The sequence below is a fragment of the Otolemur garnettii genome, unplaced genomic scaffold, assembly GCF_000181295.1.
Source record: "Otolemur garnettii isolate 467f Iridium unplaced genomic scaffold, OtoGar3 scaffold00002, whole genome shotgun sequence".
In the NCBI taxonomy this organism is placed as follows: domain Eukaryota; kingdom Metazoa; phylum Chordata; class Mammalia; order Primates; family Galagidae; genus Otolemur; species Otolemur garnettii.
Genome location: NW_003852397.1, coordinates 33838095 through 33856837, shown reverse-complemented (window position 1 = coordinate 33856837; position 18743 = coordinate 33838095). Strand labels below are relative to the sequence as shown.

The 18743-nt window shown below is 41.0% G+C and overlaps 1 protein-coding gene across 2 annotated transcripts in view; it reads left to right on the top strand.

The window, feature by feature from the left end:
- RFTN1 (raftlin, lipid raft linker 1) overlaps positions 1-18743 on the top strand; it is a 205397-nt gene that overhangs the window by 72170 nt on the left and 114484 nt on the right. The window contains exon 3 of one of the 2 annotated variants that reach the window (XM_012806319.2): positions 11713-11899. In XM_012806319.2, coding sequence (XP_012661773.1) covers positions 11713-11899 — 187 coding nt within the window. Of the gene's footprint in view, positions 1-11712; positions 11900-13898; positions 13951-18743 lie in introns of those variants that run through there. The other variant, XM_023513688.1, reaches the window with a different exon arrangement.

Below are 18743 nucleotides of genomic sequence, written 5' to 3'. Positions count from 1 at the left end.
CTGGGCTCAAGCGAGTCTCCTGCCTCTGCCTCCCAAGTAGCTGGGACCACAGGCTCCTTCCACAATACCTGGCTATTTTTTGGTTGCAGCTGTCATTGTTTGGCGGTCCGGGCTGGGGATTCAAACCCGCCATAGCCGGTTGAGCTATAGGCGCCGAGCCAAGACCAAACACTTTTAATATTAAATACTGAAATAAATGTGAGCTACACATAATATTTAAGGACTATTAAGAAAAATAAATAAGATCATTATTTACCCACTTATGCCAGTTCAGGGTGGTAGGTAGCCGAAGCCTATCCCAGCAGCTCAGGACCCAAGGTGGGAACCTACCCAGGGCAGGACCTCATCCCAGTTCAGCGAGTTCAGGGCACACTTACACGCTCACCCATGCTTACTCATGCTGGGTCAGTGTAGACACAGCAGTGAACCTAATGTGCACATCTTTGGGATATGGGCGGAAACCCGAGTACCTGGAGAAAACAGATGGGAAAATGTGTGAACACCGTGCAGGCAGTTACCTCTGCCAGGAAGCAAGTTTTTTTCACATCTCTGTAAAGGACATCGATCAAATTGACATTCAGGACCTAGCGTACAAAGCCCTGACACTTTTGTCGTAGAAATCTGCATGCCAAGAGTCTTAGCTCTCATGTTATCAACCTCGATTAGAAAAACAGCTTAAAATATCGATAACTAGCTTCCCTCTGACTCATGATAAGCTCTTTTTGGATTTGGTATGAATGAGTTTGGTTGGTCTAATTTTGAATTCTTGGTGATCCTTTGTGTTTTGCTTTCTCTATCAAAAATACTTTTAAATGTATGAAATATTTTATTAATGCTCTGGGTTTAGTTTCTAGCTGGTTGCTTTTAATATTTGAGTACCCACTACTAAATCTAAGCAGCAGGGGACCTGGTGTTTCTTATACGGCCTTCTTGATGAATCTTAGCCTGTGCCTTCTCTGACAAAAAGGAGTGGTGAGATGAGCAGTAATGCTATCTTCTGGGTTTGATCAATGGGAATTATTCAGGCAGTCTCTTTCCAAACACCTAGACACAGAATTTTTTACAGTACCATGTTGTGTTGGTGTGTGTAAGTCACTGACTGTGTGCGACCCTTTGAAATGACAAGCAAACCAAACTTGTTGTTTCCCCTTTCCCCTGTTGTCATGGCAGTCTGGTGCCTTAGCCATTGTTGTGGTCTGATGGCCTGAGGCACTTGTTGTTTTGCCAGTTACACCCTGATGGACCTGCAGAATCCTAGGTTTTTTTTGCAGTTTTTGGCCGGGTATGAGTTTGAACCTGCCACCTCTGACATATGGGGCCAGTGCCCTACTCCTTTGAGCCACAGGTGCCACCCCTAGAATCCTAGGTTTTATATAAGCATAAGAAGTCCTTTTGGTCTTAACTAAGATTCCCCTGTGTTTATCCATAATTCAGTTAAAGTATTAGGAATAGTGTGTTAGAACTCATGCAACTCAATAGCAAAAACCCAAATATCTTGATTTTTTTTAAATGGGCAAAGGACCTGAATAGACGACGTTTCTCCAAAGAAGATATAAAAATGACCCATAGGTAAATGAAAGAGTCCTTGTTAACATCATCAGGGAGTTGCAAATCAAAACTTTAGTCAGCTATCACTTCACACCTGTTGGGATGGTCCTATCAAAATGACAAACACAAATGCTGGTGGAGGATGTGAAGAGATGGGAACCCTTGTCTAGTGTTGGTGGGAATATAAAGTAGTACAGCCATTACGGAAAACAGTATGGAAGTTCCTAAAAAATTAAAAGTAGAACTGCCATACAAACCAGCAGAATCAGTACTGGGTATACATTCAAAGAAAATGAAATCATTATGTTGAAGAGATATTGTCATTTCCATGTTCTTTGCAAACATTTTCACAATGGCTAGGTACGGAAACCTGGCCAGGTCAGTCAACAGATGAAGAGATAAAGAAAAATAGTGTATGTACACAATGAAGTATTATTCAGTCTTTAAAAGGTGATCCTCCCTTTGCAACAAAATGAGTAAAACTAGAGGACATTATGCTAAGTGAAGCAAACCAGTCACAGAAGGAAAAATATGGCATGGTTTTCACTTATATAAAAAAAAAAAAGTAGAAACAGAGAGAACAGTGGTGGGGGCCAGGGAGATGGGAAGATGTAGGACAACGGACACAACACTGCAGTTATGTAGGATGAGTAAGTGTAGAGATTTAACGTACAACATGAGGACTATAGTTAATAACAACATATACTGGAAATTTGCTAACACAGAAGATTTTAGGTACTTCTCCCACGAAAATAAAGGTATATATGTGAGATGATGTGTTAATTTGCTTGACAGTAGTCATCACTTCACCAAGTGTTTGTATATATGTATGTCAGAGCAACATGTGATATACCTTAAATACACACAATAAAAATTAACATTTAAAAAAGTGTCATATGAACACATGTTGGTGGTTGTCGCAGGCTATGGGGAGAAGGGAATGGAGGATAACTGGTTGATGGATTTGGAGTTTTCTCTTGGGGCAAAGATGTTTTAGAACTAAATGTACAAAATGCAACTGAATTGTCCACTTTGAAAGAGTTAATTTTATGTTATGAGAATTTCACTTTGGATTAAAAAAAAGAATACTTTAATGGATGTAGTCTCCTTAGCCTGGATATGGGTTTTCCTTTTTGTTCTTTTTAAGTTTGAGAATCATGACTTCGTTTAATCAGAAGGTGACAGAAATCTAAATTTTAGAAGCCTTAATACAGAAGTTTTAATTTGTTCCACAGATTTAGAAATGATATATACAGAAGACATGGGCTAAAAATATTATTTTAAAAGTTGAATTTTTGTTTCCTTTTTTTATTTTTTGCAGTTTTTGGCTGGGGTTTGAACCCGCCACCTCTGGTATATGGGGCCGGTGCCCTACTCCTTTGAGCCACAGAGCCATCCTGTTTACTTTTTTTTTTTTTTTTTTTTTTAAAGACAGAGCCTCACTTTGTTGTCCTGAGTAAAGTGCTGTGGCATCATCATCTCACAGCAACCACAAATTCTTGGACTCTAGCAATCCTCTTGCCTCAGCCTCCCGAGTAGCTGTGACTATAGGTGCTTGCCACAATGCTCAGCTTGGTTTTTATTTCTATTTTTGATAGGGACAGGGTCTCACTTTTTGTCAGGTTGATCTCGAACTCCTAAACTCAAGCAATCCACCAGCCTCAGCTCCTGAAGTGCTAGGATTACAGGGTGAGCCACTCGCCTGGTCCCTATTTCTTACCTGTATGATGAAATGCCCCACATTGAAAAGTGATTGATTTTAGTGTTTTGCTAAATTGGATGTACTGAAAAGCCCAGGCAGATTGATGTTATAGCAGTCACAGTCTCGAAGGAACTTTAAAACAAAAGATGTGGTTGAAGGGTGTTATTGCAGCTTCACCTGTGAGGGAAATTACGGAGGGAGATGGTATCGCCCTCGTATTGCACTCCTTGGTATTGACAGATCCATTAGCGGATGTAATTAGAAAAGCAAAGTCAGACTCTGAATAATTAGGTTAAAGTCACAAATGATTGCTGGTGAAAATAATTGAAGCTGTTGCAGTTCAGCCTGCTGTATCTGGGCGTGACTTGCTGTTGCTGTATGCAGTGGTTTCTTTTTCTGTTGGAGGCTGATTCTGTCCCCATAATAAAGTTTGAAAAAGCAAAGACATCCCTTTGGCTCTTCTACAGATGTCTAAAGGGTTTCGTTTCCAGGGAATAGATAGGGCTGCAGAATGTTTTTTGCTAAACAGAACATAGTCATAGCAAAAACAAAGTTTACTTTATCCCAGGAGTGTTAAGAAATGTGTGGCTTTGTGGATTATGTTTTTCCCAGAGCTTTCATAACTTCTTAGAATTTTTTTTCTTTACTCTTGGAATAGTGGTTTGTTTATGTGCCTGGACTTATATTTCTGAGAGAAAAAACAAAACATTTATTTCAAAAAACCTTTGTACTCTTATGCTACCCCAAATACCTTTTCACAGTAGTTTCTATATTTTGTTTCTAAAAAAGCCTGTTATGTAATCTAGTCAGGAGAAGAAATAAGATTTCCAAAAGATTTAAAATAGAGTTACGTGGTTCTAAACTGTTTATTCATCTTAATCCCAATAAAGAAAAAAGGAGGAATTAGGAAATACCTGATACACGTCAAATACCTGTGGGTGTGTCCTTGAAGCCTTTGATGTAACTCAGGATGAATGGGGAATGAGCAGAAGGGCTGTTCCACTCGTAAGCCCCCATGTTCAGTGCCGAGATCCTAAGGGCGGGAATGTTGCCCACATTTCTCAAATGCCCCACTCAGACTCCAAAGCTATTGGCCTTAAGGGGTTGAAAATAACTTGCCAGATTAAAGGATTAGGAAAATTAACATTTCTGACTTCTTGAAACTAAGAATTAGAAGTTCTGGCACCATTGTGCTCACCTGTGCCTTGGTAGTAACCGGCTAGAAGGACAAGGTGCTGCCCCCTGGGCTGGTTGGGCTGCAGTGTTCATGGCCCTTTCCCTGGCTTGTATTGGCTCTATCTGCCCCCCTGGGCTTGGAATCTACACCAGACCTGATGGGCCAGAAAATGAGACTCAGCCCCACCAGGTGGGGAAGAGCCCCAGAGAATTGTCCTGTGCACTGTGGTGGAGGGGCAAAGGCCCAGTATGGGGTGAAGATGTGGCATAGTGGAAGCACAGTGGGTGTCCAGGCTGAAGGAGGCTGGCATCCAATCACTGTGGACCAGTTAGAAAGTGGAGAGAAAAGTCTGATGGCGCTAACTCTGAGCAGACTGGCATTTCCTCTTGCTGGAGGGCAGCGATGGCTAAGACAGCCTCATCAGTGTCTCTCATCTTACGAATCTGAATTTATAATTAGAAATTTTAGGTGGCTTATGTGGTTCATCCCTAAAGTGAAGTCCTGGTGAAAGGCCAGGAAGCCACAGTAACTTCAGAATAACTCACACCATTTCCTTGTAGCTGTCCTTTAGGATGAAGGGGACCCATCACCCTCAGCAGTGTTTCTTAAAACATTTCGTTTCTCCTACCATGGTGATATGGGCTTCCCTAGAAGAAGAGCACAATCTCTCCACTCCTACCTGGGCTGGCGCAGGCTGGGACCTCAGGCAGCTGTGGTGTTTGCACTGCCCCTGGCTACAGGTGTCTTCCTGATTCTCTCTCATTGATCCACCCCTTCCCCCACTGTGTGCTTAGTCCTTATTCCCACTGGGGCTCTGGTCTTTGGTAATCCTTTAAGTTCACATTGAAAACATTCATTGTATTATCCAGTGTCACTTTTTATTATAGTTAGAAACTGGTACCTTCTTCTCCAAGCTGAAATAATAAAATTATTGCCTTTTGGGAGGCTGAGGCAGGGGGATCTCCTGAGCCTTAGAGTTTGGGGTTGCTGTGAGCTATGACACCATAGCACTCTACCCAGAGTGACAAAGTGAACTGCTGTCAACAATAAATAAATAAAGTTGGAATCTCCTTTTTCAATTCCCTATTCAGAGGTTTAATTTTATAAAGGAGGGACCCAAGAGATAGGGAGGAGGTTATATTGGCTTGCCCAAGGTTACATAATTTGTAAACAAAATCGGGTAACTATTACAGAATAAAATAGTAGGGAGGTTACTGTGGTAGGTAGGTTGAGAAACTAACAGGCTCCAATTGGTATGTCTATCCAAACAAATGAATCATCCCTTTATTTTTCTAGTAATAACCTTAGGGGATTGGTCACTTCATAAGAACTAGATTTTTTTGTTTTTGTATTTTTAAGGCTAAGGTTCAAATAGAAATGTGAAATTAAGGCCTTTAATCATATTTACAATAGAAGCCTGTTTTTTTTTATTGCTTCGAGATTGTTGAGATTCATTTTTATCTGTTTTTTAACCATGAAGCTAAACTTACTTTGACAGCATGCATACCAAAAATTAAAGCCATAAAATTGCTTAGTTTTGATAGGAGATACTTCTTTGGATTTTAAGATAAAAGTTTAAAAGATATTATGTTTTATTCAGGAAGCATTTAGCTATAAGGCAGTTGATTTATAGTTCTCATGTTACTGATTTGGAGTGTGGAAGTTAAGGGGTGTGGGTGGTGAGGAAAAATGATCCAGTGACCCCAGCCCCATATTATCAGCTCCATTCCCAGAAGACCAGTCCCCCTGTCCAGGCACCTGTCCACCACTGCCAGGGCTGCTGCCCTGATTTCCCTGGGCTCTGTGGATTACACACACATCATCCCATTTGATCTTTACGACCACGCTGTGATGGGGGATAGGCTGATGTGTTATCTCTGTTTTATACCAGGAAACTCAGTACTCACATGCCTGAGGCTAACAGCTGTTGGGGAGCGCAGCTGATAGGAGAATCCTGTCTTCTAAACACATCGGCTGCTTTTATTATTATAGGGTGGGTGATGCCTAAGACGAAACTTATAAATTATCAAAATCTTAGTAAAGGCTTATTTTATTATAGCAGAAAGAGTTTGAAGACTTAAAAAATACTGAACTGTAGAGGCTGGCTGAATTTGACGCCGTGTCTTTGATGACTCACAGATGGTCTTTATATACAGTTTTATCAAAGAAGAGGGGATCTTGGTGCTAGATAGTCCTTTTCGGTTTGCTCGATACAGTGTAATTGCCCTCCTATTAAAAGTCCATTCAGTTTTTCAAATAAAACAAGCATTGTCTCTGTCACTTGTGGTTTCACCCTTTTGGTTCTGTAGCTTGACAGAGAGGAAGGTGTCCCTGGTAGGTACGAGGCCCGCACCTAGCCTTCGTAGGTCCTGGGACACAGAGGGAGATCATGGGCTCGAATTCAGGTGAGAGCCATGAGGTAACATTTTAAATAAAGACAAGGTCATTAACGTTGCTGAGTGAGCTGTATTAGAGCTTGACGTGAAAGGAAAAATTAATAACTAATCTTGATTTTATTAAAAATTTTTGATGCTTTGTTCATCATGACTTTTTTGCATTAATTTTTTACTTTTTAACATATTACATTAAGTATTTACTTATCTTGGTCACTGAGTTTTCCTTACTCCCTTATATTTTGCACCTGCAGTGGGTATGTCCTCACTCCTCTGACCCTAGTCGCATCCCTGCCCTGGGCCTGCAGGTGGGTGTGCCCATAGGGACACTGTCTGCCCTTGCTGCAGAGGGGCCCAGGGCTGGTAGCAGGGAGTTCCAGGGCCTGCACTGTGTGACGGTGGGTGCGGGTCACAGGTGGGTACATGTGCTTGGATCTGGGCACAGATTCCACAGTGGGCCCGGGACTGGTAGGGCAGGAAGTTCCAGGGCCTGGGCTGTGTGAAGGCGGGTGCGGGTCACAGGTGGGCACATGTGCTTGGTCTGTCCCCTTGCCCGTGGAGAGGAATGTGGTTGGAGGAGGGCCGAAGCACAGCTCTATGGAGCTGGTGAGCCTCCTGGAGGGGTTGTGGAGAGACAGATGGCTCAGATTCTGACTTTCTAAGTCTGGGGTGGGGGCCAGGATTCTTCAACTCTAATAAGTTAGCTGGTGCTTCTGCTTCTGGACCATGGGGCTGGACCAGAGCCCTTGCTCTGAAGCTCAAGGTACAGAGTAGGGTCCTCTTGCCTGGGTCGGAGCTGCTGTGAGACCCCTTGATGGGTTTCTGTGCATGGGGAATTGGGAGGGATCCTTCATGCATCCTTCATGAGACTTAACTTTGGATTTAAGTCCAGAAGATCCAGAATGTACCTTTCAAGGCGGAGATTGCATACTTTTCTGCTCTCCTGGCCAGTCTTTTTATTTGTCACTGTTATTAATGGCACTTTCTCCAGGATGCTGAGTGCTTGCTTTAGACTCAGCGTGAATCATTGCTATAGATTTTTTTTTCCTGTAAATTTCTTACATGATATATGGAATAAGAACTACAGTATCTGATATTATACGGTATTTATTCTAAGTACCCTTAGTTTTTGTTTATAAATTTGTTTTTAAAAATAGCAAATTATTTTTTAAGAAATGCATTAAGAACTTTTAAATATATATACAAAAGAAAATAAAAATGTGTCATTAATCCTCTACCCAAATGGTCCTTGTAGATGTGTAATAGTATTGAAAGTATAAAATAAGGACAATCTTTCAACCCTTTCTGCCCTATTCTAGGTGCTTTCTTCAATTTTGATGTTTTTCTGCTGGCTAGGTGCAGTGGCTCATGCCTATAATCCTGGCAACTCTGGGAGGCCAAGATGGGCAGAATGTTTGAGCTCAGGAGTTCAAGACCAGCCTGAGCAAGAGTGAGACCCCATCTCTACTAAAAATAGAAAAAACTAGTTGGGCATTGTGGCTGATGGCTGTAGTCTCAGCTACTCTGGAAGCTGAGGCATGAAGATCGTCTGAGCCTAGGATTTTGAGGTTGCTGTGAACTGGGCTGACACCACAGCACTGAACCCCAAGGTGACAGAGAGAGACTGTCTCCAAAAAAAAAATTGATGTCTTATGATTTCTTCTAGAAAAAAATTTTTTTAAATTTATGGCTATGTCTATCCTTTCAACTTTTTTTTTTTTTTGAGACAGAGTGTCAGTATGTCACCTTTGGTACAGTGCCGTGGGATCACAGCTCACAGCAACCTCAAACTCTTGAGCTTAAGCAGTTCTCTTGCTTCAGCCTCCCAAGTAGCTGGGAGTATAGGCGCTTGCCACAATGCCTGGCTATTTTTTAGTTGCAGTTGTTATTTAGCAGGCCTGGGCCAGACTGGAACCCACCAGCCTTGGTGTATGTGGCTGGTGCCCTACTCACTGAGCTACAGGTGTGGAGCCTCTTTTAACTTTTTTTTATGTAAGAGTGATCATACCATTAATAAAGTTAGGCACTTTATTTTTTAACTTAACAATGTATCTTGGATAGGTTTCTTTATCAGCACTGAATAGTAAATCTTCTTAATGGTTCCTTCGTGGGATTCATCATTGGAGTGTCCCATTGTTTAATCCTCCAATGAAGAGCTCTTTGGTTTCCAAGAACAACCACTTTGTTTATATATCTTGTTTATATATCTTGTAAGACATTTATAAGTCCATTCACAAGAGTAATGCCAATAGCAATGTCTAGCAAGGTTACTAGACAAAGGGTATGTGCATTTTTACATTTGAAGGCACTCTCTGCCTTGCCCTCCAGAAAGTTTTGCTAATAGCTGTGATGGGAGTGCTTATTTCCCCACCCCCTTGATATTAGTAGATATTATAGAAGTAAAAAAAAATATGTATGCATATATATTATTCTTATAGCAAAAAAATAAAAAGAGAAGAATAAACTTAATAAATGTATAAGGTCTATTTGAAGAATACTTTAATATGTTCCCAAGGGACCCAAAAGAAGACTTGAATAAATCAAAGTTATGTCATCTTCTTGGATGTGAACTTGCAGCATGGCGAAAATATTCTCCCTCAGTTAAGCTATAATTTGAACATGATCCTATAAAAATATCAACAAATTTTTGGGGAGAAGGGGAAATTTGATGAGCCAATTTTCAAAGATCACTTAGAAATACAAATTAGGCAGGAAGATTCAGAAAATAGACAGGAATACAGGAAGATGCAGGAAATAGCCTAACCAGATATTAAAGCATAATATGACTAAAGTTGTTACAAGTAGTATTGTACTCAAATAGATTAATAGATCACAGTCATAAAATTAAATATATTCAGGAATAGAATATATGGTAAAGGTGACATCTCAAATCAGTGAGGAAAAATGGGTAAAACCCTACATAGGGGAAATGTTGAATTAATCTTGAATATTTAATATAGGATAAATTCTAAACAGATGAAAGATATACATGCAAAAAATAAAATGAATATTATACAAATTCATAGGAAAATTATTTTCATTATACCAGGTCTTTCTGCTATAACATGTAATTTAGAAGCCATTGAAAAGCAAGGTTGATAAATTCAGCTTTATATCAAACATTCTTCATGGCAAAATCCACCTTATGCAAACTCAAAAAGCAAGCAAATTGCAGAAAGATGTTTGCAACTGGCATCACAAATAATAACAAACTTCCTAATATATAAAGAGTTTTTACAAACCAATAGAAAAATAAAGTGTCAGTAATCCAATAGAAAACTATGGAAAGTTTATGCACAGACAGTTCACATAAAAGGAATCAGTTAAATATGAAATGTTTAATAAGAAAAAATACAAAAAACATAAGAAAAGCAATATAAATCACTGCCTTACAGGGATCATTTTTTTTTTAAACATGAAAATAGCCAGGGCATAGGGAAAGAAACACCTCTGTGTATCACTGATAGCAGGTAAATTCATCCAATTTATCTGAAAAAATCATAATGCATGTATCTTTAACCTATCAATTCCACATCTAGAAATTTATTTTTTATTATGTACTATGTGTGCACATGTGAAATCTTATAGCAATGGTAGTTTTCATTAAAGCATTATTTATAAAAGTAAATGCTTGCATAGCAATCTATGTACCTCACCCAACAGATCTGTAAAAAAGAATGAGAAAGAGCTCTGTGTACTGCCATGGAACGATCTCTGAGAAAACTGTACTGTTAAGTGATAACAATTGATAAAAAGCCAAGTGCATAATGTTATACTGACATTTGTGTAAAAGGGGAGAGAGACAGGCCTATTTACTTGATATGAATTCAGTGATTGTTAATGCATACACAAAAAAATAAATAATGTTGATTGCCTCCAGGGCAAAAACCTGGGAGGCAGGGGATAGGGCTGGGATATAGATTCTTCACTGAAAATATACATTTGTACCTTTTTTCTTTTTAACTTTTTTTTTGCTTAAAAATAACCAAATTTTAAAATAATTCAATAGGTAAAAAATATTTCTTTTCTTGATTTGTGTAGTTCTTTTTTTTTTTTTTTTTTTTTGAGACAGAGCCTCAAGCTGTCCCCCTGGGTAGAGTGCAGTGGCATTACAGCTCACAGCAACCTCCAATTCCTGGGTTCAAGCGAGTCTCCTGCCTCCGCCTCCCAAGTAGCTGGGACCACAGGCGCCCGCCACAACACCTGGCTATTTTTTGGTTGCAGCCGTCATTGTTGTTTGGTGGGTCCGGGCTGGGGATTCTAACCCGCCACCTTAGGTGTACGTGGCTGGCACCTTAGCTGGTTGAGCTATAGGCGCCGAGCCGATTTGTGTAGTTCTAATGTGAGGTCTTTTCAAATATTGATCAGCTTTTTACATTTTTTAGGCAATTATCTGTTCATATATTTTCTATTTCTACTTTTCTATTTGGGGGGTGTTGTGGGGAAGGAGGGATTGACTTCTTTGCAAATTGAGGAAATTAGCTTTTTGTCTTAAGAGTCACAGAAATTTTGTTCCAATCTGTCTTTTGACTTTGTTAATGTTGCTTTTTGACACCTAGCATTTTTATAATTTGCATATGGTCTTTTTCTTCTTTCTCTTCTCTCCCCTTTTCTCCCCCCTTCTGTCTTTCCCTTCCTTCCTTTCCTTTTCCTCCCTCCCTCCCTCCTTCTCTCTCTCTCTCTCTGTTTTGAGGAATTGGAGAAGACTTTATAATCATGGTCACTGAGAATACTGAGTCTAGATTTAAGGCATCTAATTACCAATGCCCTTAGATGAGTTGGAAATGACATTCTGTATATAAACTCTCTTTGAAGACAGTAAAGATGAGAACAAATTGGTTTGAGAGTGGTTTTGGTGCATCTCTGATGAGCTTCTCCTCTCTCCACTGCAGCGGAGCTTCCAAGGTCTTCGGCGGTGAGGCTGGCCTCCCTGCGGGATCTGCCCGCCCAGCTCCTAGAGTTATACCAGCAGGGCTTTTCTCTGGTGGCCCTGCACCCCTTCGTGCAACCCACTTACCAGCAAGAGAAGACACCACTTGAGCACATCTTTAGGGCCATCTTGATCAAGAAAACTGACAGGTAAGGCCTCTGTGGATGAATGCGTAGCACCATGTGGTGGCTAAGGTGTGTTGAATGGAGGATGGCAGGGGTGTTGACATTTGCATGCTTTTCCTGGGGCTCCTGTCTTCTGACATGTAAAGCAAAAATGTTAGACAAACAGAAGTTTCCTAGTGTCCCTCAATGAAAAGCAAATGTCATATCCAACTACGAGTGGAGAGTTCTGTTTTATATCCTTCATCTTCTCTAGTTTATTGGGTTAAACTCAGCTGGAGAAGCATCTCCTCAGAAGAAATGTACTCCCACAGTGATGCAGCTAATAAAAGTATACAGCTTTTAACCTGAAAAGCATGGCTGGAAAGCACAATAATTTTATTAAAGGTTATATACAAACTTCGTGTCTTTTTCCCAAATTCTAAAAATACTTAAAAATTTTTAACCCACCATAAATTCTGTAAGTCACTTGGGAGGAAAAGAAAATCCCATCTGAATCAAATGCTGTTACTGGTTTGGTCTTGATACAGATTTTTTGAGGCTTACCCAGTTGAATGCTTTACTACTCTTTAATATAGTTCAGTTGGGCTTAATTAAGAAAACAGAGGTGGGGTTGGTCTTTCGAAAGAAGCAATATTATTACTTTTTTTGAGACAGAGTCTCAGTCTATTGCCCAGGCTAGAGTGCAATGGCATCATCATAGCTCACTGAAGCCTTGAACTCCTGAGCTCAATTGATCCTTCTGCCTCAGCCTCCGAAGAAGCTGGGACTACTGGTATATGCCACCATAACTGGCTGATTTTTCTGTTTTTTGTAGAGACAGAGTCTTGCTATTGCTCAGGCTAGTCTTGACCCCCTGGCCTCTAGTGATCCTCCTGCCTTGACCTCTCAAAGTGCTAGGATTAGAGGTATGAGCTACCATGCTCAGCCTAAAGTAATATTAACTTGAAAATTTTTTTTTAAATGATGAGAATGGGATGGAGAGTGCAATATGTTTTTGCTGCTTTCATAAAAATAAACGTTAAAATAAAGTCTGGAAGAGGAAATCCGATTTGTCCTCTGGCCAACTAGCATAGACGGAAGAATAACATGTGCCACATTAAAGGCAGGAAGAGCCTGTAGGGCGCCCGCTCCTCTTTCTCATTTTAAAAGTCACTTTGCAGGTAGACAAAGTATTAGGCTGATGTGCTCACAAGGGACAGCTGTGAGGCGTGAGGTTGCGTGACTGCGACTGACTTCTCTTTCCTTTATTTCTTCATGGTTAGTCAAGCTCTGCGGCTCTCAGTTCACATCAACATGCATTAGAATTTGAAGTGAAATGTTGTGCATGTCTTTGCTCACATCCAGAATTAACACGTTTTTGGTAGAGTGAACCTTTTCTCAGCATCTGCCTTTTCTACATAGTTATATCTCTGTTTTGATTGGCTGTGGATCAATATCTGGGTCAATGGCAAGAGGCAACTCTTCTGGGGGCTGTGGTGTTTTTAGTTAGACTGACACACAGGGTATGTGTAACGATGATCACTCGTATTTATTGAGCACTTACTGCACTCCGGGCTTGGTACAAGGATAAAGATGAGTATCATTTTATCCTTATCAGCCTTCAAAATAAGTGGAATTTGTATTTCCATTTTGCAGGTGAGGGAACTGAGGCACAGACGCTGAGTAGTCAAGGTTGCACAGATGGCGGCAGGCAGGCCTTTGACTTGCTCCCAGGAAGGCTGACTCCATTACTTGCACTCTGAACCCTGGCGTGCAGCACCCACTGTGCTCCTGTACCCACAGTTCTCAGGGAGAACCGCTTATGAAGAAAGTGGAGGAGAGGGTGTCTTTGATCTTAGATGAGGTAGTACTTTTTCAGCATACCTTTCCCGGTTTTACCTCTCAACAGTTTTCAAATAAATCAGAATTCCAAAAAGAAAACGAAACTGACTTACCAAGTGCTGCGTAGATCACTGGAGGCATCTGCTGGGCTCCCGAGCTTCTCTTCCATAGATTATTCTTCTGGCCTTCGTGTTTAGAGGAGACCACTTTGGGTCAGATCACAGCGTATCCTTTGGTGTCATCTGCTATAGGAGGTGATGTCAGCATAGGGCTTGGAATGAGATCAACTCAAAAAGTGAAGATCTACCCTTTTTTCCCTTGCTGTGGAGCAGCACTTCTTGAAGTTTAACCCTTTCCCGGGCAACTTCTCTGCCACCTGCATATTCCCCTAGCTCTTATTTATTTGGGGTGGGAAAGAGGTTGGTGGATTACTTGTAGTTATCTTTCAATTTTAAAACAGAAAAACATAAATGAACTCACCTGACAATTTTATTATCTATTTTAGGTTCTATAAAACAATTAAAGTGGTTCGGTGCCTATAGCTTAGTGGCTAGGGCCCTGGCCACATATACCAGGGTTGGCAGGTTTGAACCTGGCTTGGGCCTGCCAACAACGACAACTTACAACCAAAAATAAACAGGAGTTGTGGCAAGTGCCTGTAGTCCTAGCTACTTGGGAGGCTGAGGCAAGAGAATCACTTAAGACCAAGAGTTTGAGGTCTTGACGCTACAGCACTCTACTGAGGGCAACGTAGTAAGATTCTGTCTCAAAACAAACAAACAATACAAAACAAAACCAATTAAAGTGTTTTTGTTTATTTGTGAGAGCAATACTTTTTTTTTTTTTTGCAGTTTTGGCTGGGGCTGGGCTTAAACCCACCATCCCTGGTATATGGGGCCGGCACCCTACTCCTTGAGCCATAGGCGCTGCCTGAGAGTGATAACTTTTGATGCAATCTCCAGGATGAAGTCTTGTGGGTTGCACAGTATAAAATGGTTTCTCTCCGCATCTTTCTCATTTCTTCTGCTGCAAACGATGCATTCCTTTGTTGATTTTTTTTAAGTTTTCATTATAAAATGGATCCTCCCATTTAGCTTTTCCTCAGCATCAGAAAATGATAGTCTTCCTCTCTTTCTTGAATTTCTGTTCCTTACATTGCTCACAAGCTGGGTGATGACATTTCTCTTGTAAGAAAGGTGTGTTGGTACTTTTTTTCCAGTGGAGCAGGTGAACAAACACAATTAAAAGAAAAAAAAACCAACATGTAAGATGTCTTCTGACATAGGATCAGAAATTATTTTAATGCATCCTGGGGATGTTGTTAAAGACCAGTGCCTGATTCAGCAGGTCTGGGGGGAGGTCTGGGACTCTGCATTCTTAACATGTTTCTACCCGAGGCAGACGCCACTGTTCTGTGGACCACACTTTGTGTAACAAGGGTATAGAGGGACCAGATTCTTGTCTGGCTCCATGCCTGGCACTCAGCAGTGTTGTTGAGATCACAGCTTGATTCCCAGGGGGAGCTTTAAGTCCTAGGAATGTTGAGGAAGAACGGCACTCCTGGTTGGAAGGGCCTGTGTTCCAGGCTGCACTTAGCTGCTAGTGAGGGGAGAGGGCACATCGGTGGATTTTTCCTGGGCCTCTATTTTCTAGTGGTGCACTGAGGGGTTGGGCCTATGTGATTTGTAAGACCTGTACCAACCCTAAGTTACCTTATGGGATGAGATGGGTAAGGACACTCTTCTGCAGAAATAAGAACCTCCACTTCAGAGGAAGGTTCATTACAAGCCAGCAACGGGGCTGGGAGGTTAAATAGGGCTTCTTTACTTTTACTTTGGTCAGGGCACACGCAAGTGAGCTTACTTTCCGGAAGAGAAAACTGAGTCAAGCCCCTGAGAAGCGTAAGACAGTGGTGTGGAGGAGGGTTTTTAAGAAAGAGAAGATGAACGTTCCAACTCTTTGATAAGCAAATTCAGAGAAATCCTTCACTTAACTTTGTGATGGGTCCTTGGAACTACTTTTTTTGGGGGGGGTGGGAGGGGGATAAAGAAAGCTGCAAAAGCTTGGTAATTTACTGTGTGAAATAAGGCAAAAATGACCAGGAAACTGTCTCCCACTTCCATCCCCAGTCGTACTGGGTAGGGGAATGGTGGTGCTTGGAAGCAGGGTCATTATAAAATGTAATTTTAAAGTATAGGTATTTTCTCTCCTAGCACTTGCCATAACCATATCTTTTTGCATCATGAGGAAAAGACCCTCATGCTCTTAAAAATAAACAAAAAAAAAAAACCCTCACAACTTTTTCTGTATCATCAGGGAGTTTTTAAGTAGTAAAAATAAAACAAAGGAAGCCTTATACGATTAATTTTTAATACAACAGTTAAAGTGATATTTTCTATAAAGTCTGCCAGAGTTCTGACAGCTTATAGATAATTGTTAAGAGAAATGACTTAGCTTTTAAAAAAGAAGTAAATGCCTGGTTAATATTTTTCAAGTAAAGCACATTGAAAGAAGCTTAGATGCTCTTTCTAGATTTCTATCTATCCAAACCAAGTTCCTTAGCAGGAATCATCATGGGATGACTGCTTGAAACGAATAACCAACTTAATGTGCTTGAAAGGTGAACATAAAGGTTTTAGCAAATAACTGGGCTTTGGGCTCTGGGCAGAGAGACCAGGAAAAAGAACAGAACCATTCGAGTGTGTATTTGTGTGTTCATTCATTCTTTCACAAATACTTGCTGAGCTTGTACTCTTTTCAAGGAATTGTGCTAGGGGCTGCCCTGTGGGAGGGTAGAGAGCACAGGTGCAGGGCTCAATTGGACATGGAGCCTGCCTTAACCATGTAACAGAAAATAGGATATGTACATGTATCTTACGTATGTGTATCCTATCCATTTGAAAGCAAACCAGAGAAATGTTTCAGAAGGAAGGAGCTTTTAACTTGGGCCTGATTTCCTTTGGGAAAACAGGAATAATGAGCATGAGGTGGGAAGACTTTATTTAAGCCTTCTAATGAAATGTTTTCTAGTGGTGTTTGAGTAATTTGAGAGTATCCTTGATGGTCTGAATTATTAATGAGTCATTCCAAAAGCAGTATTCAGTACAATAATGTTCCATGGAGCTCTCTACCATTTCGACAAATTTCACTTAAATCCATGAAAAATTACCTGATCTTTTCTTTTGAAATTTCTGATAACTGCCATTTCATTGTAAGATGGCAGGGCAAACCACACATGTAACCATAAATTGTTCTTGATTCTAAGTATGTCGAATTCAGTCAAAGTCAGTTAGCATGAATAGCTGAATAGGAAATACTTAGCGAGTAAGTAGAGAGTTTGTACTTCTTTCTCAGCTCTTTCTTTGGAGCACTTAGTGATTTTTAACAGACAATATAGTTGCATTCACTCTGAATTCTAAGTATAGTGAAGTGATCCTTCACTTTTGGGGGGCAGTTTTCCTTAGAATGAATTGCTACGGATCTCAGAACTTGATGGCTAAGAGAAGTCGGTTATTAAAATGTCGCGTCTGTTGTTTCAGGAGTGTGGGTTTAATTCTACGTCATTTTTATGGTTGTAGATGGAAGTGCAGTGCAATGATACATGGTGAGGCCATTTTTCAGCTGTTGAATTGTTCACTCATGGAGCTGGGGTGTCCCTGATGTGTTATTTGTCACTAATAGGTTGAAGACATCTGGGTACAGCTCCCCTGGAGTAACACTTTACATGGCCCAGGGACCAGGAGCTCTGTGGACATTTATTGGGCACATTTTGGCCTATGATTGGGGGGCCATATGGAGGAACTAATGCAGGGGGTAAAATTATAACAACCCTTGTGGAAGATGGAAATCGTGTAATCCAAATTGTTCTTGAAAATCTGCTTCAGTACCCGAGTAATGTAATACCGCAGTGTCCCTCTACTTGACCAATGCGTGTCTTCCTTCAGGGCTAGGAAGTCAGCTTGCTGTTTCCAATAATGAGAATACCCTGGGTTGCTAAGTTGGCTCGGGTTTGTGAGGAGTGTGCATTGGAATCACATATAGAGTGGTGAAGGGCTTGCACCTCGGGAGGTGTTTGTGGAAACTGAGAGTAAATGAACAAGAACTCCCTGTCTCCCTCTCAAGTCCATTCTGGGACACATGGGCCTATTGTGTAGAGTAAGTAGCATGAATGTTCCTCCCTTTTAGTTGGATTTTTCTAAGACAAACATGTGTTATGTAATTTCACTGACTCAAAGGAGGTCTGAGACCTCGAGAGACTTATCTTCTGGTAGGGGACCATAAAATGTATATGCAAATTATGTAATTGTCCAGCTGAGTCTTTAGGTCTGGGTTTTCATCTCCAACTGGAAATTTGTTAATGGGGGTGCTTTAGAAAAGGAGGCTTCCTGGCTCTCATTTGCTCTGGGTCTGGAATGGTGGGTAGATTTGAACAGGGAGACTAACCCAGGAGAGCCTGAAGCCTAGAAAAGCACACCGTGATTGATGAGCTGCAGAGGAAGCACCAGGTCCAGAGGGGAAGGACAGATGTGGGAGGACAGATGTGAGGGGCCTGGGGCTAGAGACGTGCCTGCAGGTGGCTGTGTGTGTGGAGTTGTGGTGAAGCCAGGAGGACAGAGTCCACTTCTCTATCTCCTGACTTAGCCAAGGGTGCCAAGGTCCTCATTCTAGACTATGTTTCTCCAGTGGTTCTTACAAAAGATGCAGGGGGGTGCTTCAGTCTAAGCTGACCATATGCTTGGAGTCTGAGATATTTTTCCTCCTTGACCATAACAGCAAGCTTTACTCCCAAGTACTTACGAGCAACCCAGATTACAGTATGAGTCAGCTCTGGCCACAAAGGGTCAAGTGATGCAGAGAGAGACAATTCTTTTGGCTTTTTGCTGTTTTATTTCCAGGAAAGAAAATCTCAGAGTGCACTCAGTCATTGCCCTTTGTTTCTTCTCCTGGGGCCCAGAATCTAAAATCTTGGAGATGTTGCTTTTCTTCTAAGACAGGGCTTACAAAAAACTAAAGATGCCCACCAGTGCCTTTTGGTTGCCAGATCTTG